Below are 26,508 nucleotides of genomic sequence, written 5' to 3' on the forward strand. Positions count from 1 at the left end.
AATGCACCAGTTCTACCGCCCCAAAAAAACTTTAAAGTAGACTTATGTGGTTGTGCCCAACCTGCATTAGCTACAATTTTGACACTAGGATAATCATCACAAATTGAACACTCTGTGAATCTGACCTTGTGGGAAGAAGAATCCTGAGAGCCAGAAGCTGCGTGGTCCATCCCTGGTCACCTCGCCCTCCCCCAGGTCCAGGGACAGCGGCGACTGTTTACTGACCGGCCGGTTGATGCCCATCTTCTTCTCCATGTTGCCGATGACCAGCTCTGCCCAGGTGGAGAAGAAGTCTGTCCGCTGAGCCAAGTCCTTCACCCAGGAGCCCAGCGGCTTGCACGACTCATACGCTGCCTCCTGAGGAGGGATATCAAGAAAGTCATCAGGAGGCTACAATATAAACGTCGCTTTAATCTTATTACATCACACTTCACTGCACTGCGGGGATAGATCTTGTGGGGTCCCACACAGTGACTTTTCCACCTCAAGACTTCCATACAATACCTTTTTTTATCACACAGGAACTTGACACATAAAGAAGCCAATACCAGGGAAGCTACAGCGAATAGAACCGTTTCTCACCTGCCACTTCTCTGGCACCCTCTGGACCAGGAAGGAGTTGTAGGCCTCCTCCAGGTGTTCTGACATCACCACCTCTCCCTTGACAGCCAGGGTAAGAGACCTGAGGGAGGAGTGCACCACTGCCAGCAGCCTGTTGTACCTGTCTATCTCCTGTCTCAGGACAGTCACCAGCGCTGAGTTACTCAGGTCATCAGGGTCTTCCTGTCCAACTGTAGGCACACATTGCAGAAAGTCAATAAGATGGATGTTTTGAGTAAGTAAATAGTTTTACCTGCCAGTCGCTTTACTCCTGTCAGGAGTGTGCATGAATGACTTGGTATGAACATGCATACAAAAACATGAATACAATAATCAAATGAATAAATTACAGTCAAACCACTGTGTCTTCATATCCAATGGAATAGTCTTCTCCTAAATCATGTATCTGAATCACTACATTCTATGGACTCACCCTTCTCCCCCTTGGCCTGTTTCTCCAGGCTCTTTTTCCTCATGGCAGCCTGGTTACTGGCAAACATGGTGTTGAGAGTGGTACGTCCCACCGACCCGGCATCTCTGTCCCGGGCTGTACCAGGCTCATCCTGCTCCACTGTCTCAGGCAGGTGTTGTGAGATGTCTGAGATCACCTCAAGCACAATCTCATCACTACTCTTCCCAGATCTGTGTTACAAACAGAGGAAACCAGCATCATTAGTATCAAATACATGTAGTAATTCTGAATCATATGAACACAGTAAAATCTTGCTGACAAACAAGACACTTTTTATTTACAAGGCACTTATTATATGAAAACTTGTTGCCAGATTTCTAAATATACTTCCAGTCTCAAACCCTTCCTGACTGTAATTTCTGTGTGTTCAATTGCTATACCTACGTGTTGATTACACACAAATGATGATTGTATTGAACTGTGTAGAATTCCTGTTGTTATTTTTTCTGCCCAGGTAATAGTAATGACACTGCACACATTGTGATATGTGAGACTTTTCTTACCCTATAACACCGGTAGCCGTCAGCCTTGGCTGGACACTGATAATGGTCTCAATCAGTTCTGAAGCCTGGCTCCGGAGGAAGGCATTCTCTGCGTTCTCGTGCATGCCAAAGATGTCAGGAGAGTCTGAATTGGGGAGGGCATCTATGTATGCTCGGGACTCAGCTAGTGAGTAGGAAGTTGGCAATGGTTGGTATAACTGTGAAGCAAGAACATAGGCACAAAAAATGTAAATGTTTCAGATTGTTAAAAGTATGTTAGTCAGAGTACTGTATAATGTGAAATATAAAGTAATTTCCATGCAGTAACACTACTAGGAGCATTCTGTTGTAGTCACCATCTACAGATGACAGCCATGGAATCATGCTTGGACATTGACATGACAACTAAGCACAAGACAATTGATGTCCTGAAACCAGAATAAAAGAAAATTAAAAAAAAAGCATTTGAAATACATACCCCATCAGATGAATATGAGTACCCAGGGTTCAGGGCCTCTGGGCACAGAAACCTCTGTAGGATGCTGTGCAGGCACCTTCTGTCCCACGCATCGGTCACCCTGCCTCCATACACAACCTCTCCTGTCAGATACAGCAGGGCTGACCAGGGGACCGTCCCATCCTCCTCCACCATCAGTGCCTGCAGCATCTGCAGGGAAACCTGACACAAACAGAAAACCTCCACATCAATGGAATGCATCATGAGTATAATTATCCCTCTTTACAAACACCACTTTGCAGGATGCATGGCATAGGAAAGCATTCTCCTTTCACATGTGTTTAGATACTATATATAATTATACTCAGTAGGAATGGGAATTGTTTTGTAATGTCTTGCCTAATGAAACAAGACTTCACAGAGCACATTCTATAAAATGCTAGACTTACCTCCAAGTCTGAGGAAGTGAAGGCATATGGAATGTTGTAGCCCAGTGGACCATATTTCTTCCTCTCGTGCACCACAGCATTGAACATGCACAGCCCAAACAGGAGGTTCTTCCAGGACGGGCCCAGCTTGGCATCCTCATAAAGCTGGTCAGTAACAATCCCTGATCCTCCACTACCAAAGGACCGCTGCAGGTTTGCCTTTAGCCCCTGGGGCAGCTCTACAGTCATCTGGAATCACACAGGTGGTTACTGTGACTGAAGGTGTCTTAGGTAAAGTGTACGTGGTGTGCATGGAATGACATGACATGAATATGAAACAACTCTTACTAAGTATTTACTATACCGGGTAGTGTCATATTTTTTGTTTGTGACTTTCTTTTGTTTAACTTGTATGTTTATGCCCCTACTCCACTCCACTGACCTTTAACCCAGTTTGTAGGATGGTGATGGGGAAGCAGGGGTCAGGCTTGGAGCTCAGCCACAGGCGGAACTGGGGGTCAATATCTGCACCTGGTTTGTTAAAACTGAAAAACACAAGAGCACAACTTATTAACAGAGAAGAGGAACATGGAAGGGAATCCTTTAAAACATATAGAAGGGATGTTATGTGTCTGGAAGTATAATCAGACTTTCAGAAAACACTGATGTCACTGATGAACAATGACTCCCACCTGTCCACAATGGCCTGCAGTCTGGGCATGAAGGAGGCAGCCAGGTGGCAGTTCTGGAGGAACACCCACCGACCCTTCAAGATGTGAGCCTTCTGGATCAGCTCCTCTGCCTTAGGCCCCTGGCCACGCCCCAGGGAGATCATGTCAATGTGGAGAGTACTGCCACGTACCTCCTTAGCAAACCTCATCAGCTGGGCAGCAGGGTCCGAACCTGGGGAAAAGGAAACAATACTTCTGAGCAAACAGGAGTTACACCTTCATTGACATTGACAAGTAATGTCTATATGTCAAGTGAAGGTTCACAAATTTTGTATGTTCAGTGTACACAGAAATTTCTTAGGGAGCGAGTATGGGAGCCCCGGCATACAAATAGGGTGGTACCCAGGCTACAGTGTTGGTAAAATTAGACAGGCATAACAATCACATCGGGCATTTAAATAATGCTATCATCTAATGCAAGACTGTCAATTATCCAGATGATAACAAGCCACCCTTCTCACCATGAGACAGGATGAAGATGAGAGGAGTTTGGGCATCCGACTCCTCAAACACCTCCTTCAGATCAAAGTCTCCTGTAGACAGGAACTTGATCCCCATCTTCTCCTCCACAAAGGAGCGGATGGAGGCCTTCAGCATCTCTGGCTGCAGGATCTTGATCAGAATGAGTCTCTGGAAGGCAGACAGCTCCTGCCACTTAAACAGGACCTTCTTAGCTGAAGTCTTCTGTGATCTCTCCTGTGTGCCTGAACCTGGTCTGGAGCTGGTGGACTTGCCAGAACTTGGCCTGGAACCGACCCCTGATAGAAGGAAATAACAGTGGTTAGAGACTCTTTGGCTCTAAACATACACTAAACAATTGCAGATATGTGGTGTCAACAATATTGCAGTGCAACTATGGTACATCACATGGAAATAGTCCTGACTTCTTAGCTTGCTTTTGATCTTAAGTTTTCTCCTAATGTATTACTATTAGTCCTTTCTCTTTGGTCACTGGAAAAAGTGCATGTTTCTTACCTTTGATCTCCTCCAGAGGAATGTATCGTGTGGCCATGGCGTGGTAGGGGTCGTCCATGCGGAGCAGCAGCTGCCACTGTTCAGGGTTGGACACTAGGCTGTGGCACAGCTGACTAAAGTCCTCCATGGTGGAGCAGATGTACTGACACTGCCGCCACTTCTCAGCTGTCAGCCACTTGGGCATGGTGCTCTTCCCTGCAAGAAAGGAGATGGAAGTCAGCACACTGGATATGTGTAAACTATGTATGCTAACCTATCTTATGTCAATGTAAGATGTTGAACGCTGAAGTGTGTGGAAGTTTGTGAGGATAAAGACATATTACAGTACATGTACCTATGAAGGGAGTGCTGCCGCTGACACCGCTGAAGTGTGTGGAAGTTTGTGAGGATAAAGACATACATGTACCTATGAAGGGAGTGCTGCCGCTGACACTACTGAAGTGTGTGGAAGTTTGAGAGGATAAGGATATGTTACTGTAACTGTACCTATGAAGGGAGTGCTGCCGCTGACACTGCTGCGCCTGCTGCTGCTGGGGGTGAGACTGGGGCTGGAGGGGTCACTCCCGATCCCTGCCTGCATCTCCAGCCTCTGCATGGGGGTCAGTCCTGACAAACACCAGGCATGGAGGGGAGATGTATGTTAGGACATGCAAGGAAATAATAGATTAAACAACTTAACACTACTGTAACAAAAAAGTTGTCAATTCTGCTTTACAACAATGAAAAAAAGAAAATTTAAATGCTTCTCAATGAACATCTGTACCACATAGTGCTCTGTAATTGGTTTGTACTTTAATTTGTACTTCATCAACAAGGGTGGTTTGAATCTGAAGGTTCTGCACTGACCATCAGTCTGCTGCTCTGTCTCAGCATCCATCATGTTGGCAAATATGGGAGTGTGGAGGAAGATCAGCCACTGTTTCTCCACCAGACCCCCCAGGCTGTTCAGCACCTCATCAGACAATGTGCTCTGTACTGCATTATTCCTGGATTGTAAAAAACAAATGATGAAAAAATTAAGGCTTTCTTAATTTTGACACCAAAAAATGGGTATTCATTTTATTTCATCTTCTGCAGGATACCTGACACAAATCACAACTAAACACCAAATATTTTGATAGGATATAATCCAAACTTGGCAACTGAAGAGCAGCATGTTTTCATGCATGAATTTTTTTCCTACCTCATGATGCTGGTGCACAGGAGGAAGGAGAACATGAGCTGGTGATGTGCAAACAGAGCCTGAGACACGACCTTGTACACAGACTCTGTTAATGTGTCAATCATCTTCATCAGATGGGCTGGAGGGAGAGAAAGTCAGAGCTGTAGACTTTTGCTGCTACTATTTTGTGTCATTTTGATACATACGCTATGAAAAAATTGTTGCAACAATCAATTGCTTTCTACCTTTGATTTATATATTATAGTTTCATAAGGTTGGTTAGAACATTGTTAAGAACAATGTAATATGATAAGAATATTGTAATAGATATTTTGTAATGATTGGAGGGTTAAAATAATTTGGTGATATCATAGTCAATAAAAGCCTTTCTACCTTGAAAGTTCATCATTTTTGGTGAGAAACTGTCCCACCATCCTACCAGCATACCTGTTAAGTCCTGGCCGACTAGGTCTGGCTTCTTTTTCACCGCAGCAGGTGCTGGATGGGAGATGTCAGGACTGCTGCGGGCACTCTGTGGACGGAGCGTGCCACTCAGGGGCCGTGTGGGGGTGCCCATGGAGAGGGACTGTTTGATGTTGAGGTAGTCCACACACTGGCGGAACATGCGCTGGAACCAGGGCAGGGAGAACTGGTACATAACGTCCACCATGGCCAGGTCTGCCAGCACAAAGTACAGCACCGCACCTCGGGTGGCAACCTAAGGAAAGGACATGGACATTTGGGGGATTAGTGTCTTTAAATGAACAGCTGTTGAGGCAGTTGAACTGCATTCAAACTTACCAGTGTAGCAGTGTAAATCCAATTTATGGAGTTAACTGTTATATTTCCAATTACAGAATGATGTTGCATGGTTGATGGCAAAATGACAGACATTTCTAGAACCACATTTCTATGAGTATGACACACCGGCAGGTATTTCTGCCTGGCCTGGTTGATGTTCTTCTCTGTCTCCTCAGACTGCCCAACCCTCTGTGTGATCTCAGCTGACATCTTCTTACTTCTCTGGAGGGTCTCAATCAGGTCCTGGTCATCCAGGATGTGACCTGAAGCACACAGAAAGTTGAAATATCAAGAGAAAACTACTTCTTCAGGTGCTAATTAATTCATAGTTGTAATCACTGATACATGTACAACACTTTCCATTCCAAAATATACTAGGAAAGTTTAATCAACTTCTATGTCCAATATAACAGAAAAGAAATATTATGCTCTTTCATTAACATGCAAACCTAACAGTGCCAACATTTGAAACATTAGGCTTAACCAAAAGGAATACAAGCTGGATGTTTCAAGCTGCCAGGTTCTGCCTAGCATGCAAGTCCAAGCACAAAAGGTGTTTTCTATGACAAGAAATATTGCTTCACAAAACACTGAAGAGATGATGCCACATGAGGTATGGTTGATTCTGTTCACCTTCTGATTTCTGCAGCAGACTGAGTGACTTGTCCTCCAGGTCTCGCAGCAGCTGCAGGTCAGCTGCAATACTCTCCAGCAGCTGGGCATGCTGCTGCTCAAGGTCAGGGCGTTCCTTTGGAAACAAAACATCACTCCTTTGTTAATCTACAATTCCTTGTTTCTGCACTTCACCATTTGATATGAAATATCAAAGTTAAAGTATTTTGTTCAAGATGCTTCATATCGCTATGGCAGGTGTACCTGGCAAAGGGCATATGTAATGGACTGTGTACGTGAGCCAGAATTTGTCTATACATCTCAACTGGACAGCTGGATACTGAGTTAGTAGTGTAGCTAATACTTGCTGACCTGCTGGACGACAGTAGACAGAAGCTGCTCCTGGAGCCCCTCAAATGTTACAGTGAAGTTGATGATGTTGACTTTGATGCAGACAGCTGGCAGAAAGTGGGGGTTGGGCATGCTGGTCGTCATATACAGCCTGCAAAATAACCACAAGTTTAACTATCATTTTGAACTGAAACATGAGACACACAAGAGAAAATTGAATGATGATCATGTCCTTTAATGTTTTAACACCAGAAAAGTGTTCAGGGAAAACTTAGTGTGTAACTGTTATATGCTTTAACAGGGAACAATTTTGATTTGCTGGATTGTTTTGAATTGTGAACTCAAAGAGATAGGATTCACCTGAAGTTTTGATTGAATTCGATCTCTGTGTCGCCCAGCCTGATGAGGTCCTGCCCACCACGGTGGATGATCTTCCTGACCAGGATGGGGTGCAGGCCAGGGTCCAGGCTCTCTCCCACCTCCTACAGAACAAGAGGGTTCATAGGAAACAGCATTAGTTACTAAACATTAGGAAAGCTGCTAGAGTTGTAATGATTCAATCTATACACAAACAAACAAACAAACAATAGTCAAGTTTTGGCCACCTCCAGCAGAACAGGTTCTCCCACTCGGATTGCGTTCTCTAAAATCTTCAAGTAATTTGGGTCGGCAGCCTGCAGGGTTTTCAGCCTCTCTCCCTCCATCCCACAGATCCACCTGGAACATACAAGTGTCAGAGGTTGGTGCAGGGGGAATGCATTTTAAGGTGGCAAGTTAATCTGACCAAATATTTCCTCCAGCCAACTACACAAAAATGAATACATGCCCCACTGCAGACATGTGAATACAGTAGTCCTTACTTTTTGCCCTGCCCTTGAGGATCAATGATGAGAGGCCATCTGTGTCCACTTTTGATGACAACAGCATTTTCCACAGAGTGCTTGTCCTGTGGCAGACCTTCATTATGCCACTGTCTGACCTGAAACAATTAGGAATGTGTCACTTCAAAGAAACTATAATATATATTAGATTAATTGCACGATTGACATTGTGATATTTATCACTATATGTGTATTAAATCAAGTCACTAATATGATACTTTACCACTACAGTAGAAAAATCAGCACCATGGACAGGAGCAATGTACAGAGGATCTGAAGGACACAACTAAAACATCATTGAGAATGACAATTGTTTGTACAATAGCATCATACCTTGTTCTTGTCTGACAGTGCATTAACCAGAGTATAGTCCTTGGACACAGGGATGGCCGCTGCCTGGCATTTATTAAGCCACTGTGATACCAGTAGTCTCCTGTAGGGGGCGTTGAAAACCCCAAGGTACCCGACGTTAGCAGCAGACAGGAGCGTGTCTCCCACCACTCCATGGAGTTTAACATCCTGGTCGTGAGCACTGTCTTTCCAGCGAACCTGTGGAGGCAGTTGTGATCAGTTGATTATTTGAATATGATGTGGTGAAAGTTTCTCAAAATGCCCACTATGACACTACAAGTTGGGCCACATTAGGTTCCCACTGACCCTCTCGTCTGCCAGTGCAGTGGTGAGGATGGACGCCCGCTCCAGCCGCTTGGTGGTGAGAACCTTCCTCTCCCGCAGGGACTCCCGCTGGTTCACACTGTCCTGGTACTGCTGCTGCAGGATGCGCAGGTGCTCCTGGATCTGAGGGGTTCAAAGAAAAAACTTTCACAACTACAGATAATGATGAAAAAGGTATCAACATTCATCTACATTCATCAAATTCTTAGTGTGACTATGGAATAGTGTGACTATGTGATTGTTACCTTTGCAAGACTTTCTTGCTTTGCCTTCAAGTTGCCCTTTGCAATCTCCAGTGCTTCCTTGGCTTCTCTTACTTTCTGCTGCTTGGGCTCCACCATCTGTATGAGAATTGGGGTGAATGGGATATTTTCTAGTATAAATAAACATTCTTGAATCTTGAATTCTGCTGCTCTAGAGTCTTCTGGTGTTTCATACAAATGTCTTGACATCCTAAATATCAAGGCTCCTTAAAGTTTTCTGTGTACATTGAGTTTCATCTAAAAATGGCACCACTACTGAACAAGAAGAGCAGACTGACCCTGTAGACCTCCATGTAGTGCTCCAGTGCCAACACCCACTGACACATGGACTTACAGGCCAGCGACACCCCACCTACTCTCTCTGGGGTGAAGTCTGGGTGCTTAGAGAACTGCTTCAGCTTCTTCCATACCTGTGGAAAACATCACAACAAAATGATATTTACTGTATGTATTTTTTGTAGAATATATATAATGCAAACAAACAACCTGATGAAGTATATAATATCAAAGTACATAGTCTTCGCTCTTGTTTGTTCAAAAGTAATTTTCAAAACAGACATCCATAAGGAAAGACTTGTATTCCAGGAACAAGTGTACCTTGTTGGGAATACTGTTCTTGTCTAGTGTGACCAGTCTCTTGAGGAAGGAGGGATCTGAGAGCTGTTGTTTTGCTGTGGCCCAGTCTGGCTTCTGTTGCAGCAGGGTGCAGACAGCACTCATCACTGTCATCACCAGTACAGGGGGGTTGGTGTACACTCTGGAAAACAACAACTCTGCATGAAACTCAAGATTCTCTAAAAGGAAGGTGTAGTTTTTTTGTCTTCTAGGAAACAAGACCATCAACTGGACATGAAATTCTACTGAATGTTCCCTGCTCTCTTCATCTCTTCATGTTTGACAGGAATTGACAATATGTTAAGTGTTCAAATGAAAGCCATAACAACTCATTAACAGAAGATAAACCTTACCTTATTTCAGAGATGTCAGACTTGTCCAGTGCATCTAGTGCAGTGATGGCTGTCTGCAGTGCTGGGAGGACAGACTGCAGGTCCCTGGTGGCCTCCTCTGCATAGTCCTCAATAATCTTGGCCTCCTTGGCCATGGTCTGCTCCTCCTCCTCCACTATCAGTCTCACCTCATCCACAGCCTCCTGGTCCTTAGCCAGCTGCTGCATCAGCAGCTCAGTGTCCTGCAAGATAGCAGAGACCTCATGATTAGCAAACTGAGCAAGGCATATTTTGCTTTTGATTCCCATTGATTTGTAAAACATTTCACGTCTTGACATGTTTTCTGTTACATTGTAGTCAGAACATCCTGACCATGTACATGTATAGAAAGAAATGCCCCTTTCCAACTTAAACAAAGATTGGAAGATAGGAAGAACATTGACATTGGTCCTTACCCTGGCCTTCTCCTCTATCTTGGGTCCCAGTGCCACTAGTTCTTCCTGCATGGTGCCCACTAGTGAGTTGGCCTCTGACAGCTTTGACAGGCCGACCAGCAGGCGATCCCTGCAACAGATCATTGGTCAATTACAATCTTTACTAATTCATCTTACAACATCAATATGTGTGCACTGCTAGGAAGGCCTGTTAAAAGAGATCATGTAACATTATTTGTTGTGGTTTGTATATTGCATGTTAACCATAGAGCTACTAATCCGCCCGTGTCCATGATATTATTGGTCTGTGCCTAAGTTACTGTGCCTAAGTCTGTGTTACTAAGTTATCTTTCTTACCTGCTGTTCATGTAGAGCTGCCTGCTGGACTCCAGCATGCGTGAGTAGAGCTGAATGAGCTCCAGGTAGCTGGTGGGTGTGGTGTAGTAGAACCGGCGCAACTCCTGGTAGTACTGCTTGGCTGCTGTGGTGACACTACTGTGGATGTCCACACAGACCCCTGCAACTGACTCACGCAGGTCCTGGGGGGGCAAAAAATTGGTGGTTAGGTAAAAGTTATGGGATTATAAAATTGTTCTACTACAATATACCAGTATCAAGAGTTGGCAAGTATTGATATTGATAAGATAACCCCTAAAATCTCTGGAGCCAGCACAAAGTGGGACCTAGACCTACAGTCAATACCCACCTTTGTGTCCTGCCCCTCCTCTGTGCCAAAGTCTATCCTGCTGAAGTAGGCATGTGCCACACTCAGCAGGGCCTCCTCAGGCCACTCGTTGTACCAGTCGATGGTGCAGCAGTTGATGAGGGCGGGGTGGGCACGGCAGCGCTGCCGGAAAGTGTGCCCGGCTGGACTCATGGCCAGGACAATGTGCAGCCTGGTTTGGACTCTCTAAAAAGTAGAAGAACAAGATGATTACCACAGATACACCTAGCACAATGTACAGATATGCACTGCTTGTGGTTTGAAAATCTCACTTACAATTTCATCTCTGTAATAGTTAAAAATAATAATAACGAAACACTAATTCAGCTGAAATGCCAATAAGAGGCATTGGTCAAATTGGAGACCTCCACATTTTGGTGTAATTTCTGCCAAAAACAGGTATCTCCTGATGAGCCCACCTGTATGAAGAGCTGGTACACAGCCTGCCTGGTGTCGGGGATGCCTGCCTCCAGCGCAGCTGACTTCAGCTCCATGGCGATGGCGTCCAACTCATCATTGTCAAACAGGTCCGGCACCTCCCCACTGTTCAGGATGCTGTTCACATCCTCAAGGAATGACTCCTAAACACACAAAGAGAAAGTATGCCGAAAACTGCAACAGAAAAGACACCTGCAAACCACACGTCTACTGGTCCTTGTAACTGTTTTACAGAAGCTGCTCCTCACTTAGGTACATGTAAAAGAGGAGAGAATGGTTCATGAATGATTCATTGATGGCAGTTCATCTCACCATGATGATGTCTGCATCGTTCAGCAGCAGGACCGTCTTGTTGCCCTGCACCCCTGCCATGTGGAACACCTTCTTCAGGTCATCTCTGAAGTCAGCATGGAGGTAGTTCCTGGTGATGTTCAGTTTGTACAGCTCACACTGGGAGATGTGGCAGGCTAACTCTGTAGAACTGGCCTTCCCTGTACCATCCAAACCAACCTGTAACATGCATGACAGGATTACTTCAAGATATCTAGAACTCAGCACTTGAAAATAATTGGAATATGCTTTCAATCAAATTGGCAATTCAATGCTAATTCACCAAGGTACCGTACCATCATCATGTGACCCCCTGGCTGCCGAAAGACTCGAGCTGCCCTGGTGATGTGCTCCACTGCCTCTGTGAAGAACACTAGAGGTTTCTCCTGTGAGCCCATGGTGAGCCTGTTGTGGTACTCCTCCAGGATTCCTGCCAGCTTCTTCTTGTTGGACACATACCTGTAGACACGCCCCACACTACTGGGAGCATGCATGTCCAGGAAGTCTCCAAACATCACAGGTTCCCGGCACAACTTGTCCGCTGTCCAGGACACCTTGAAGTAATTGTGCAGGTCGTCAGACAAGAATGCGTGAAACTGCATCCTGTCTACATCGTCCACCAGCCTGTCGTGGAACACTCGTGTAGCCTCGTGAGCGAACAGCTGGGCAGCCGTCTCACGGGACACAATCACGGTCTCATCTGCCTGCAGTAACCCCCGGATCACCTGGGAGCAAAAAGGAAATATTGACTGTCAGAAAGAACTCTTACCCTTTACCACTATATAAAAAATCATAGAAAACCTACCTTTTACCACTATACAAAAGATGAAACTAATTTGTAGCTAAGCAGGTTTATTGGGCTTTCCAAAGAGCAGTAAAGAAACGTTTGCACAAGTTTTCCATCTCAAATAAAAAAGATATTACAAAATGTACATCAATAGTCAGACTGCCTGTCTATCTAATGTACATTTGACAGGCTATCCTTGCATAGGTACTATACTCCATGCTTACCTCTGACAGGTCCCTGAGGTTGAAGGTGTAGTGAGACTTGGCCGGTGTAGGCAGCATGTTGCCACACATCTTGTAGTACACAGCAATCCCAGCTGACACCAGGTTCTTCTGACATTCCTTCACCTCTGGCATGAAGTCTCCGTTCTCAAAGAACCTGCCCAGCTGCACCTGGTAGATGTGCTGCAGGCTCTTGGAGGACGGCTGGGGCAGACACAGCATGCTGCAGGACAACATAGAATCCATTACAAACATGACTAAAATGAGTGCAGAGAGGAGGCTGAAAATAAAGATTCTGAAGCAATTAGCACTGAAGTTAGTGGACAGGGAAATGGAAGAATGCCAAAATACCTAAATTGTGTAACCAGCTCTCCTTGATCTTGGCAGAGAAAAACAAATGCACAGTTTTAAAAACAAGACTTAAGTCCCCGAGCAGGTTGAAATGACCTGGGAAACAGTGCTTTTCCTTGGTGCTGAAAAATGAACTGTTCTTGAAAAAGGGCTTTCAAATTAGTCAAACACATCTGAACTGTCCAGTACCCACCTGAAGTGCTTGAGTAGCCTGGCACTGACTTGATTCCTGCCTCCTCCAGGTGGAGCACAGGCCCCCACCAGGGTCACATCCAGCACATTCTGGGGGCAACATGGAGACAAATCTCAAATACATGACAAACAGATGAAAGTATCACAACCCCTACAAATTATATGCATTTGAACAAGTTGTGCTACATATCCAAATGTTCTTTCCAGTAATAAAACCTAGTAATAAATATCCCGGTCCACTGACCTTCCATGTCAGTTTTTTGGTGTCATAAAATCCTCCCAGCTCCAAGTACTGTCTGAGCAGCTCTAGTGGAGGCTGAGCCCCATACTGCTCAGGGGCAGGCATGTTCAAGTCATCTATAAACACAAGAACCTGAAAACATACAGAACATTATCAGTACTGGATCACAAGCTTGGTTTCTACACAATTAAGTAATTGAGGGAAAGTTAGACACACAGGAATACTGTAGTACTGAATACACACAGTCAAGCAACAGCCATCCCTTAACCAGGAAATAACCCCTGAAAATGGTAACAATAGGGCGTTTTTTCCTTAGGACTGACCTTCTTGCCCCGTGGCCCTCCCATGGCGTCCTTCCCCTTCTTGATGAGTTTGTTGGTGATCTGGTGCTGGGTCCTGGCTGCTGAGGTCTGTGCACTGAACTGGAAGGTGGAGGCAATCACCCCCACCCCGACCTTGGGCCTCAGCACTCCTTGGCTGCCGATGCTCAACACCTCCACAGTACTGCCGGCAGTGCTGGGGACTGGGGAGAGGATAGGAGATTAACATGCTGCAGAAAAACCTCTTAACTGTAAGTACAAGAGCATTTACAATATTCAACCAGTGTAGGAGTAAACTTGTGACAGGTTTGCTTCAAGAAATATCCCTCAACAGAATCTTAATGAAGTCCTCATGTCTTTCATAGGAAACAAAAACCTCTGCTCTAGAAAACGAATGGTAAACAAAATTCAATGTCTTCATAATGCCAGCAATACATATCAAGCTGCAATGTACATATGAGTTACACAAAACAACTTGTTTGATTTGTCATCAACATGTATCACATAAGACTTCGGGATTTCAGGTTTTCCAAACAACAACACTTGTTTATATACCATGGACTACTGTCACCGGGCAAATTAAGAGTCTGAGATTTTTCTCACCCATGTCAGACATAGACCCAGAGTCTCCCCCTTGCTTCTCTCCGAGGAAGCCACTGGTCAGGCTGCTGATGTTCTCCAAGATGTTTGAAGACCTCTCAGCATAGTGGAAGATACTGCCCAGGATCGTGCTACCTTTGGTGGCTGTGCCTCCATCTTTGGTAAGCCTGGACAACATGTCCTGCACAATGGCAGACTTCCCAACACCAGAGTCACCTGGATGGACACAAATAGTTAGAGGTGATGAACTGTTGAAATGTTGCTATATCCATGGATAAGGAGCAGGAAAATTTGTACAGGGCTTAATTACAATGTTACTGACCTGTGAGCAGTATTGGGTTCTTGTGCAGCAGTAGCAGAGCCATGAGGAAGGAGTAGCGCACAGTGTCCACAGTAGGGATGAGCTGACTGTCCAGGCCCATACTGCGGCTCTGCTCAGCTGACATGCCCATGGCCTCCCCTTCAAGTAAGGATTAATAGGAACATCTATAAAAGCCAGCCATTTGTTCCCATGCTTTCTCATAATGATGGTAAGAAAGACAACAGAAGGAAATGCTCCATCTGGACTGCTTGATTGGCCTGAATAAATTGTGTCAATTTTAGACTTAAAGTGTCTCCAACTCAGAGCAATAGGTTAAGAAGTCCATTAGAACCTGTTAGTCAGTGTAAGACATACCTAAGGTAACATGTGTGAGGCCCCTCTCTATGAGAGACTGTGTGGTTGGCACCAGGCTGTCCCACAGGACAAAGTTGCCAGTCTGCATGTCCACAAAGTAGCTGAAGATGGACTTGTTTCCAGTGGGTAATCTCACACCTGTACACGATGAAACGGTTATGATCAATATCATCAGTTACCAGTTTGCACAACTTTTATCAATGCATCCATCTGGAATTCGTACATAAAATGGTTATGGTATAATATAGTTGTAATTGCTTTTATCACTCAACAATTCTGAATCCAATACAAAATGATTTCCAAGTTATCACTGAGGACTACAACACAGAGAATGCGATGATTACCCAGTGGGGGTTCAATCTCAAACTTGTCGTGTATGAAGTTGTCGAAGTCATAAGACACAGCAGCAGCAGAGTCTTCCTTCTCCTTGGTGCTGACAGTGAAGGCATCCTCGTCATGGTCGTCCTCACGCACCAGGTTCCCTCCGATGGACCAGGTGAAGGCAAACACAAACATCTTCCCCAGCAGGGCAGCCAGGTCACGGGGGTGTTTCTCCATGTACCACTTCTTATCATCCCTGTTATACAAAGTATAGAAGAGTGATTTATTTGTTACAAGAAGAAAACATTTTTATAAGAAAGCAATATTCATCTAAATGAGTATAACTTCCATGTTTCACATGGGTGGAGTATCAACTCTGGTCACAAAACAAAACAAAACAAAACAAAACAAAACAAAACAAAACAAAACAAAACAAAACAAAACAAAACAAAACAAAACAAAACAAAACAAAACAAAACAAAACAAAACAAAACAAAACAAAACAAAACAAAGGTGAAAATTTCCTTACTTCCTGCCTTTCTTTCCCAAAGCATCCTGGTATAGCTGTGCCCTTCTCTCCTCTCGACGTTTCTTCTTGTGCCTTCTGCTGTCCCTGGATGTGGCTGAGCTGCGGGAGGCGCTGGAGTGACGACTGCTCGCACTGTCAGGCCGCTCTTCAGTGTCAGTGTCATCGTAATCATGCGAAAAATTTGTCATACATCTGCTTTATGGCAATTACTACCGTAAACATTACATCGAAGGATTACGCATATTAGCAGCAAGAAAAAAATACAAATACTTCCTTATACACCAATAGTGTCAAGCTCAAATCTTTCCATTTGCTAAAAATTGCCTACAATCATTTCTAGTCCAGTGTAGGAATAGCCAATCTTTATTGGAGCCAACAGGTAGGATACAGATAAAGATGTACACCCTACCTTGAGCTCCAAACCCCCCATTTTTGCCCATGAAGTCCAGCAGTGCAGACAGGATCTTGCAGAGTGAGGACACCATGCCCAGGTCGGTGGCCGGCAGGTGCTGGTGTTTCTTTCTCCTGGTCGTGAAGGCCAGACCATCATCAATACTCAGCTCAAACAACTTCTCCAGATGGGTCCTGCCAGTCTCGGGGATCTAGGAAGGAAAAGGACATCGTGTCTGTCATGTTATGGCTCAAACTTTTAGGATTCATTCCTGGTGACCTCCTTTATCAATCATCACATTGTGCATGTACATTTGCTACCTAAAATCAAGGGGCTGAACTGATGCACCATTTACCATTTAGGTACTGCATCTTTCTGGCAATGCCAGAATCATTTGAACCAACATGCAAATCATCAGCATCAAGCAACAGAAAAATGTTTCATTGAGTGACTAGTGCACTGATATATTTACATCTCTGGGCAGCCTGGTCAGCCATGTCTTCACAAAAGGTCTCCAGCCGAGGTCTACTGGATCCTAGAGGCAAGAAGAACAAATACATGTACTGTCATTTCATCAACTCTAAGATCACAAGTATACTTAAAAGAAACTTAGTTCTTTGGAGCTGTTAACAAATCAAATATATCAGGAAATTATATTCATTAACAATCTGAAAAGTAAGGATCCAAACATGTGGAAAATCACTTTAAAAATCTGGAGTAATCATTGTTACATGGATGTTTTAAAACCCACCATGTAGACCATGGCACATCTGCTGATGGTGGCAGGACTAGCCTGGGACAGGTTGTCCACCTCAAAGGTCAGACGAATGCCGGAAGGCAGGGAGATCCGCTCACCGTTAGCCAGGCACAGGGTCTTGGTGTCATCCAACACTGGAAGATATCAACAGCACTGAGATGACAGGAACTAGATGGCTAACATTATAAATACCAAAAATAATATGCAGGGAAACAAGCAATGACTAAGCTGGTGATGGATATGCCCTGCAGTTTTCTGTTACAGTCAGAGTTAATGGTCTGTTGTGTTGAGGTTTGCCTAAACTGACTGACCTGTGTTGAGGTTCTCCACCCACAGTGTATCCACAGGCCCATCCAGCACCAGCCACCTCCAGTCTGTGGGGACCTCCTCCTTGTGAGTAGACATCTCCCCTTCTGGTGCCTTTACTTCCTCAACATCTGGCTCCATGTCTGCCTCGGGTGTAGCAGGGGTCGCAGTGCCTTGATGGAGGAAACAGAAAGTTATTCTTACAACATACAAGGAGAATTTGACTTAAAAAAATCTTTTAGTTGTTAAAAATGTTTCCACAAGTCTATGGCCTAAACCTTTACTACATTTGAAGTATGCTTTACTGGATGTGATGGTTTTTCTTCAGACAACAGATAAGTTTGTAAAACATGTCACCTGTTCTTGTGTATCCTGATCCCATGCTTGTTGTTGTTGGAGGCCGCTGGTCCCACTCATCTGTCTGTGTCTCTGGTCCGGCAGTGAGCTCACGAGCAAACCTGCGCACAGCCGAGGCCATCAGCCCATCCGTCCACTCCAGGGTGTTAGGGTCTGTGGCACCGTACAACTCCCCCAGCTTCACACACTTTGGGTTCAGGGTGAAGGTCTCTACCTTCAGATATACAATAGCAGCAACAATGTCAGCTAACGAGGAGCTAGCTCATGAAGAATTCAGAATATAAAACTTTTCATGTATGAAGTGTTTGTACATTACATTAAATTTTGTATTTCAATATTTTTTCTATCTTATAAGCTCTTCCTCTACATATTTAATGGATGTGCTGTAAATCTTACATTGATAAGATCAACAGGCTACAAGAAAGTCTAAAAAGGTGGAGACGTGAGGATTTTCTTTTTCTTTTCTTCTTGGTTTAAAAAAATGCAGCACAATGATTCAAAAGCTCACAAAGCAAGTCTCACCTTCCCCTTCTTCCCGCCAGTCCCCATGAGGTGCATGCCGACTGTCCCCTCCTCCTGCATGGACGGCATCAGCACCAGGGCCCGCTGCAGGATGTTGCGACAGGTGGTCTTCCCCCCTCCGGTCGGTCCCACCAGCATGACGCCGTGGCGCACCATGATCTGCCGGTACAGCTGCACCACCTTCTCCAGCTGCAGCGGCCACGGCTGCAGTCCCAGGTCACGGATAGACACATTGATGGCTTTCTGCAAGGGAAGGGTCTCTTTGTTATATCCTGAAGACTGATTTGACTACAGTCAGAAAACCGAGGTGGCATATTTAGTTCTAACATCTAACTATCCAGCTTTAAGACCAAAGTTTGAAGTACATCAACTGCTGTTGTTGTTGTTTATTTCACTTTCAGTCTCATAGATTTTGTTGTAGTTCTAAAGATGTGCTGTTAAACCCCAGTTCCCTGTTAAAAACAGCTAGACATGGATCTACAAATACTGACCTCAAGGACTCCACTCTCTGGCTCAGGAAAAACAATCCCAGGGAACAGATCAGCCAGGATGGACTCAAACAGCGGCACGTCTTCAGCCAGGAACTTGGGCAGGTTGGCGTCTCGCAAGGCCTGGATCAAGATGTGGGCTTCCTTCTGCTCATTTAGTACCTGTAGATCAGATCATTTATGCCATTAGCTTTGCTTATGGCAGATGTCTTTTGGTGAAAGTACCAAATAAACCATATCATAAAACATTCCCGCAACAATTCTTAGAAATAGATAAGCCTTCACTACCCAGTACAATAATCAACAATTTTCTTAGCATCATACCAACTTCAAAAGGAGTTTATTCCATGTTAAAACTTTGTCTTTCAAGCCTACAAGCAGTTTAATGGATACCAATATAGCATAAGCAAAAAGGATGTTAAAATGGGGTTGATTTCCTTGCCTGATTTGGATGTGCCTCCTGCATGCTGCTCTTCCTCTGCCCTGCCATGACTAGCACAGACTTGATGGCACGCATGCCGAAGTCGTAGTGGTCCTGCTGGGACAGCTGCTTACTGGCCAGCTGGTACAGGTTCACAATCTTGGTGGACAGGGACTTGGCAGCTGTGAAGCCTGGGGAAGAAAATACATGTTGTAAAAGAAATGTGAATGCTTGTAGATCTTAGATTGACCAAATACCTTGTAGATTCATACACACTATAATAATTACATTTGTCCCAGGTGCCATTCTAGATAAACAGACTATTTTTGTCACCTCATTCAATTACATGTAATGCAATGAGACAATAATTCTTGAACATAGGTCTTTCCTTGGATTTTTAACACAATATTAAAATCCCAATTTCAAGTCTGACTGATTATCAACACCATGAAAAATCTTGGAAAAAACAACAGTGCAAAGATCATGGAGAGAAGTCCTTCAGCTGACCTTCTGAGAAGAGCATGATTTCAGCAATAAGTGCATAGTCTGGAACCATCATGGCCACCTGGCGGAACAGAGACTTGAGGTTGTCTGGCAGCTCCACACGACCCTTGTACCCAGGGTTCATAGTGATGAAGAACCCACAGCTCATGTTCAGCCGAATGTCTCTCCCCTCAAACAGAAACCTGCAGGAAGAGGTGAAATTTAAAATTACATGTAAAATACAAAATGTTAGACCTGGAGAGCTCTCAGATTTTTTTGCAACCTCAGTTCATAATTCACACTACCTGAGTGCTCCTCCATCCTTAGCAGTTTTGATGGTGTGGATTTGCTGGGCAATGACTGACAGAACCTCCACATCAATCCTGTTGAACTCATCAAAACAGCACCAGGACCCTGACTGAGCCATGCCTGAGAAGAGTCTGTAGAAGGAACAAATCATCATGTTGAGCCAATCTGAAGTTTTTCCTTTCAAGTTACAGTAACTGTATTCAGAGGTATACAAAGTTTCATCATTAAAAATATGCCAGTAATGTAGTATGTTTCTTTACACAAAAGGCCTTCACTGTTCACAGTTTAAAGAAATTTCAACCAGAAATAAAAAAATATCTACCACTGCAGCAAATAGTATAAAAAGGACCTAACCTGCCCATCATCTTGTAGTCAATGGCCTCGGAGCAGTTGAAAACCACACACTGCTTGCCCATGACCCTGGCCAGGTCCTTGACAGTTTCTGTCTTGCCTGTGCCGGCTGGCCCTGCGGGGGATCCACCCAGGTGCAGGTTCTGAGCACTTGTTAAAGTCAGGTAGCACCTGTGAGGGCAAGAAAAGGTTAATATGGTTAGCTCAGGTAGACATAACAAGTAAGACAGTGGTTTCTTTTTAAATGTACATGTTATGTCTTAAGGACATTACAAATTGATTACTTATAACTATGCTCCTATAGTTCCCTCCTACTATAATGACTACTGTTCTGCCTACCTGTCTGTTAGTGGGGTGATGACAAGTCTGGGAGAGCAGCCCAGGTACTCATACCCATACTGGAAGGTAGCGTTACACTGCAGGACATTGCAGGAGTTTGTGTGCTCGTTCCACTCATATCTCAACTGCTTGGTCCAGCCGAAGTCATCTGACTTGTAGACCTTGTTGTCAATCATCTCCTTCAGGATGTCCCTGTTGTGCACATCGATAATGAGCAGGGCCTCCAGTGTCATGCGCTGGTAGAAGTGCATGGGTGTGGAGACAAGCCTGGCCAGCCTGGTCAGGGTGTCCACCATGTTGTCCCTGACCTGGGTGACGGCATTTGGTACAGACACGGCCCGGAAGGCCTTCACCACATCCCTGTTGAACATGATCTGTGCCACTGTAAGTACCACCTGCCCGGGATGGTGCAGCACCCAGGTGGTCAGGCCACCAGGGTTCCAGTCCACCATCCCTGACTTCAGGTGCTTCTTGACAGTGTCGTACATGCTGGTCTCCACACTGCCCAGCCACTGCTCCACAGGGCCCCTTGCTCTGACGTTCTTGGGCATGGGGATGGTCTCCCCCTCTGCCGATGTCATGCTGTTGATGTAGGCAGGCTGGTGGGTCAGCTTACGGATGTCCAGGGCAACAATGTTCCCAAAGCACTTCCTGAGGTGGGGCTGAACGGCATCAGGATTTTTGCTCTGTGCGAGGATGTCCAGCAGCTCATCGTTACTTAAGAAGTAGAACCTGGGGAAGACCAGACGCTTGGTCTCCAGGTAGTCCTCCAGACACTTCTGGATCTTCTCCAAGTGGGAGTTACTGGACTGCAGGATCTCCAGCACACCTGGTGCAGTGGCAGACCGCAGGGCGTTGGGACGGTCTTCTGTACGACGCATCAAGTCTTTCCAGGACTTGTCCACCTAAGGAGCAGAAAGGCCTCAGTTAGAATTTTCATTCTCAAACTGGAAGCCATTTTCTTGAGAGGGCTACTTAGCTCTGATTGAGGTAAAACCTGTATCATTTGTTTAAAATGAAACCTTTACAAATACTTGTTGTTCACTGCCAATAAAACAAGACAACTCTCTCTTCTTACCTGTGAGAATAGTTTAGCCTCTGTGGGCAGCTGTCTCTGGATGTCTGGAGTGGTGAAGATCTGCTCCAGGTACAGCCACTGCCGTTGACATGTCATCCACTCGTCCAGCGTGCGAGCAAACAGGCCCAGCCTGCGGTCCCAGTCCTCCACCTGGGTCTTGATGGCGGTGACGTACCGCGACCCACGGATGGTTCCTATGGTAACCTGGCTCTCCTCCAGCTGGGCCATGATGTCATCAATGCCGGCGATGATCATGATGTCGGGCCTGACGTTGTGTGGCACCAGGCGGAAGTCAGTGTGGTGCCAGAGTTCAATGACCTTCTGCAGCATGGCCTCCAGAGTGGCCTCGTTACTGGCCTGTGTGGAGATGTCACCAATTCTCTCCTTGTGCTGGAAGATCTGAGAGGGGAAAAAATTTGCTTGTCAGACATTAAAGAGCATGTCAAACAAATGAAGACATGCCAATACAGAACTGAGCCTTATGTGCTATACTCAGTAGCAAGATACCGTTTAGGATAATCTGCTAAATGTCTGAGATCAGCCAGAACATGAAAAACCTAAAAAGATCACAATAATTAGCAGTCATTGTTCCTGCTGATAGTTGAAAATCTTGCCCTACATATCAGGTGACTAGTACAATAGACTTAGTAAAACATCATAGCCTGCTAAATGTCAATTATCCAATGAGAACCTTCCGAAATGGACTCTTAGAAAACACTACGAAGCCTGCACAATCGTCAGTACCTTCAGCTCCAGCAGGTTGCCCAGGGTGAACTTCTTGTCCCTGACGATGCTCCTCCCTATCAGCTCCTGTATGGCCTCCCAGTGACGTGAGCGCAGGTAAGGGTTCCTCAGGCTGGTGATCACAGGCATGCCCTGCTTAAAGTCCAGCACCGACTGTTTCAGCTTTGGCACAATCTCGTTATGGGGGAGACCTGCAAGGACACATACCGGGTAGTGTTGAAGAGATGTTGGCCATTAAAAACAACAATTCTCAATGTCCTTTGAAAGTTAAAGCAATCAAAGTACACAGAACGTTTGCCGACCTTTCTCCAACATGAAGACCGTCTGGCTGAACCTGTTGACATTCTTCTGCACGGCGTCCACATTGAGCTGCTCGAACGCCGTGGCCCTCCAGCCCTCCTCCAGCTTAGCCCACTCATCCAGGGACTCCCACAGCAGCTGGCCTCAAGGTCACATCCCGCTCCACCTCCGACAGGTCGGCCTGCACAATCTGGGCACTGGCACCACTGTCACTGGACGCCAGCATCATCGCCTCTCTGGGGGAGCAATCAAGGTAACGTTAAATGAGATGGTGATATTCTTGAAACAATGACTGAAAACAATACCTTTACGGTTTGTAAAATATCATTGGTATCATCTACAACTGTGACCACTCAAGTTTGATACTGTTCAGTACACAAATGTTGAAATAGCTCAATACCCTTGAAATATCAATCTACACACACCGCATCAGTCAACATGGTATTCAGTCCATGAATCATCATCGATGACAACACATACTTCTGACAAAGGTAAAAAATCAAACAGATCATAATAGGTAAATTACAATACAATGCATTTTTGGACCACCACCCAGTGCCAGTACCCCACATGAAGTGTTTGAAAACCTACTCAGCAAAGGATCTCATCTTGGAGGGTGCAGATATGGAGCTGCCGAAGCGGTCCTGATAGTTGGCATAGCTGCGAGCCTTGCTGGACAGATACTCCACCTCCTCCATCAGGGTCTTCAGGGTCTCCGTGGCAACCACAGTCAGGGTGTCGGGGTTCAGGAGGTTGGGATCTCTCACCTGGGGTGGGGCAGTGTGGTAGGATTATTCCTTATTCATTGGCTAACTGCATTGATGTGTACAAATTTCACTAGACTGTTGTTAACAAGATTTCAAACTTTTTTTAATGATGTAAGTTTGGTAGGGGAATCAAAAGTATCTCTGAACTTGCAACCTTACTAACATATATTCAACAGGTATTGGGTTTACAAATTCTAAAATACAATGAAATTTGATGGGGTGAGTTTTATATTCTTCTAGATTCTCACTGACCTTGCTCTTGATCTCTACCAGCTCAAATCGGAGGTTGTTGATGTGCTTGTCCAGGTCGGTGCTAAACTTCCGGATGTTGTCATCTTTCTTGGCTTCACAGTACAGGATGGTGGACTGTTGTTTGGAAGATCAGCATTATCAGTATTATTTGCTGCTTTGTATCAATTATCAAACACCCATCTATTAAATATGTATTTATATTAAATTTGGATGATAACACAATGCCAAAACATTACATCAAGAAAACATAACAAGTGTTCCAAGTCATTACAGTCCTGGATTCCCTACCTTAAGATGTTGGAAGCTAGGAGCAAGAGTCTGATACAGGGCCAACTCCTCAGGAGGTACCGGCACCTCAAAGTTCTTAGCAATGACGAAGAGCCTGGTGACGACAGTGAACTCTCTCTCCAGGATGGGCAGCTCAGAGACCATGCGGCCCAGGAAGGTCAGGTGTTCCACAAACTCCTCCACAGACTCTGGCATGTTGTCAAGTTTCTTGGAGGCTCCCTGTTGAAGTAAAACCGATTGTGGAATGGGATTGATCATTTGATAGACATTGAAGTTGACTGATATGCAAGTCAGAAATATATCTTCAAAAGCCAACTCACACATTTAAAATACAATGCTAAAAGCCTAATTGAACAGTTCTACTTAAAGAATCTTATGTCAAAAACAGGGAATATCCAACCTTAATAATCCTCATCAGCTCCTCATTTTTCTTGTTGGCAATGACTGGCAGTTTCCTGTTGATGGCAGCTAGCACCTCTTTTGGGAAGGGCAGACAGGACCCCTGGAAGCCATTGCTGAAAACCTCCATCATACCAATCCTCTGATGAGTCCTCATCTTCATCATGGACCGCACCTGGGAAATACCGTCTTTGGATTAAACACTCTTTCTACTGAATCAGATGTGCTTTCGGTTGGCAAGGAGTGACATAATGTGCTCTAGGCATTTTTTAGCTATCATCTAAGTGTAGACTGAAAGCCTTCTACCAAAGACCTTAACCTTTAGACAGACATATCATTAGTCTACTTGGGATTGAGTCTACATTCCTGGAGTTCTGTATGATAGACTACTGCACAGAGATGACGTACCTGCTCGGTATGCTGGGACAGAACATGGTGGAACTCCTCTGTGGTCCACTCCCGTTGGGTCATGGAGGCGTCCACGTCCACTCGCCGGGCTTTGTCCACCATAACGGTGAACTTGGTATAATCCTTAAGGACAGGGTAGAAACAGATCATTTATTCATTTCATTACACTACACTCCTATATCTGACAGAAAAAAAATGGAAGCCATGCAAGCATCCTTAAATGTAAGATGGGGATTGAAAAGGGCTTCTTAAAAGAACAAGTAAAGGGAAATATAGAGTAGAATTGGCTTTTGTTTTGGTTAGAAATGCGCAACAATGAGCTGTTCTACTGAACAAAAAATGTTTCTGAAGGACAAGATCAAGGTCACAATGTACCTCTGCATAACTTAAGACTTCTCCAAGTGCGTTTTCCAGGTGGTCCATGTTGGTGGTGATCATGTCCTGGTAGTCGGGGTCCTCACCAAACAGGAGTTCAATGTCAGGCCAAGGTCGCTGAAGCTCCCGCTCCTCCTCCTCCTTCTCCTCGTCTACGGACAACTTCAGGTCATAGGTCGGCGGGGAGTAGAAGACAGACAGACGCGGATCTCGGAGTAAGGCCTTTACTTGTCCTGCAGTTACAAATAAGTACGGTAGCTGACATATACAGTGTAGAAAGTGTGTCGTAAGCTTTTAACTTTCAATACTTACTGTGCTTTGCAGTCAACCATCTTTTGTGTTCCAACTAAAAAAAGCACAATTGTGTTCTTACCGACAGTGTTTTCAAATGTGGAGATGACTCCCCGGAGGCTGTCTCTGAACTCCTCCTGTGATGGAGACAGTGTGATGTTCACCCCACCTGCAGATCCAGTGTAGGAGCTAATCTTGTCCATGCTGCAGGGGGAGTAGAATGTTATACGTACATGTATATTATTATTACATATATCACCATATGTTGTTTCATTAAGTACATGTACAGTAGTTTTGCCTTAAGAGGCAGAAGGGTATATGGTTTAAAGCTAAAAACTATAGTAAAACAGTATAAAATGTTCCTTTATCTAGTTTTTGAGTGTATTGTCAAGACCAACCTTGCTTGGAACCTGTTTGCCTTATCATCCACTGGCTTGGATACAGGTGCCTCATCCTCTGATTCAGACACATCAGAGTCATCTTCCTCTGAAATTGCACATAGTGGCATGTTGAAATTCATGGAATAAAACCAGGCAATATACAGAATTCCTCTGTGTGCAGCTTAGGTATTGAAAACTGTAGAAATGGCATATCTTATTTGCAAGAAGATATCAAATGAAACTGAGTAGTCGCACACCATCACACATTTCAGCACCAGGGACAGCGCAGAGACATGTCTAAATATACAGTAAGCAGCACCATACCTGTCTCCTCCTCCTCCTGTAGTTCTGACATGCCCCCCTCTATGAAGGTGACCGTTTTCCTCTCCCTTGTGCTGGGTGTGGCCACCAGACCTTCTAGTCTAGCCAGTGAAGATGGGACGTTTGAGCGGACCTGTATATAAGAAACATTGTTGATGATGAAGATAGTTAATAATGTTC

General features: G+C 44.8%; 1 protein-coding gene across 1 annotated transcript in view; it reads right to left on the reverse strand.

Moving 5' to 3' along the window:
- Positions 1 to 26,508, reverse strand: part of LOC109471121 (dynein heavy chain 6, axonemal-like) — a 43,331-nt gene that overhangs the window by 4,776 nt on the left and 12,047 nt on the right. Inside the window, 66 exon segments of the mRNA XM_019770346.1 lie at positions 126 to 357; positions 583 to 791; positions 1,034 to 1,242; positions 1,576 to 1,772; positions 2,033 to 2,233; positions 2,461 to 2,688; positions 2,882 to 2,984; positions 3,132 to 3,342; positions 3,632 to 3,928; positions 4,146 to 4,340; positions 4,632 to 4,751; positions 4,992 to 5,131; positions 5,329 to 5,446; positions 5,755 to 6,025; positions 6,235 to 6,371; positions 6,742 to 6,856; positions 7,093 to 7,222; positions 7,432 to 7,553; positions 7,677 to 7,788; positions 7,932 to 8,050; positions 8,286 to 8,501; positions 8,610 to 8,750; positions 8,873 to 8,968; positions 9,169 to 9,300; positions 9,488 to 9,647; positions 9,859 to 10,079; positions 10,293 to 10,401; positions 10,629 to 10,810; positions 10,978 to 11,181; positions 11,415 to 11,576; positions 11,746 to 11,943; positions 12,060 to 12,488; positions 12,775 to 12,994; positions 13,316 to 13,404; positions 13,559 to 13,687; positions 13,879 to 14,078; positions 14,479 to 14,691; positions 14,798 to 14,935; positions 15,152 to 15,289; positions 15,496 to 15,728; positions 16,002 to 16,165; positions 16,412 to 16,603; positions 16,865 to 16,927; positions 17,144 to 17,283; positions 17,461 to 17,628; positions 17,813 to 18,026; positions 18,335 to 18,577; positions 18,826 to 18,984; positions 19,265 to 19,434; positions 19,751 to 19,929; positions 20,032 to 20,166; positions 20,390 to 20,557; positions 20,726 to 21,630; positions 21,804 to 22,202; positions 22,548 to 22,738; positions 22,850 to 22,988; positions 22,990 to 23,083; positions 23,439 to 23,614; positions 23,867 to 23,980; positions 24,155 to 24,373; positions 24,555 to 24,728; positions 24,962 to 25,084; positions 25,337 to 25,569; positions 25,710 to 25,831; positions 26,026 to 26,113; positions 26,332 to 26,461. Of these exon segments, the coding sequence (XP_019625905.1) occupies positions 126 to 357; positions 583 to 791; positions 1,034 to 1,242; positions 1,576 to 1,772; positions 2,033 to 2,233; positions 2,461 to 2,688; positions 2,882 to 2,984; positions 3,132 to 3,342; positions 3,632 to 3,928; positions 4,146 to 4,340; positions 4,632 to 4,751; positions 4,992 to 5,131; positions 5,329 to 5,446; positions 5,755 to 6,025; positions 6,235 to 6,371; positions 6,742 to 6,856; positions 7,093 to 7,222; positions 7,432 to 7,553; positions 7,677 to 7,788; positions 7,932 to 8,050; positions 8,286 to 8,501; positions 8,610 to 8,750; positions 8,873 to 8,968; positions 9,169 to 9,300; positions 9,488 to 9,647; positions 9,859 to 10,079; positions 10,293 to 10,401; positions 10,629 to 10,810; positions 10,978 to 11,181; positions 11,415 to 11,576; positions 11,746 to 11,943; positions 12,060 to 12,488; positions 12,775 to 12,994; positions 13,316 to 13,404; positions 13,559 to 13,687; positions 13,879 to 14,078; positions 14,479 to 14,691; positions 14,798 to 14,935; positions 15,152 to 15,289; positions 15,496 to 15,728; positions 16,002 to 16,165; positions 16,412 to 16,603; positions 16,865 to 16,927; positions 17,144 to 17,283; positions 17,461 to 17,628; positions 17,813 to 18,026; positions 18,335 to 18,577; positions 18,826 to 18,984; positions 19,265 to 19,434; positions 19,751 to 19,929; positions 20,032 to 20,166; positions 20,390 to 20,557; positions 20,726 to 21,630; positions 21,804 to 22,202; positions 22,548 to 22,738; positions 22,850 to 22,988; positions 22,990 to 23,083; positions 23,439 to 23,614; positions 23,867 to 23,980; positions 24,155 to 24,373; positions 24,555 to 24,728; positions 24,962 to 25,084; positions 25,337 to 25,569; positions 25,710 to 25,831; positions 26,026 to 26,113; positions 26,332 to 26,461 (12,178 nt within the window).

This window comes from Branchiostoma belcheri, unplaced genomic scaffold (assembly GCF_001625305.1).
Source record: "Branchiostoma belcheri isolate BF01 breed outbred unplaced genomic scaffold, Haploidv18h27 scaffold24, whole genome shotgun sequence".
NCBI classification, from domain to species: domain Eukaryota; kingdom Metazoa; phylum Chordata; class Leptocardii; order Amphioxiformes; family Branchiostomatidae; genus Branchiostoma; species Branchiostoma belcheri.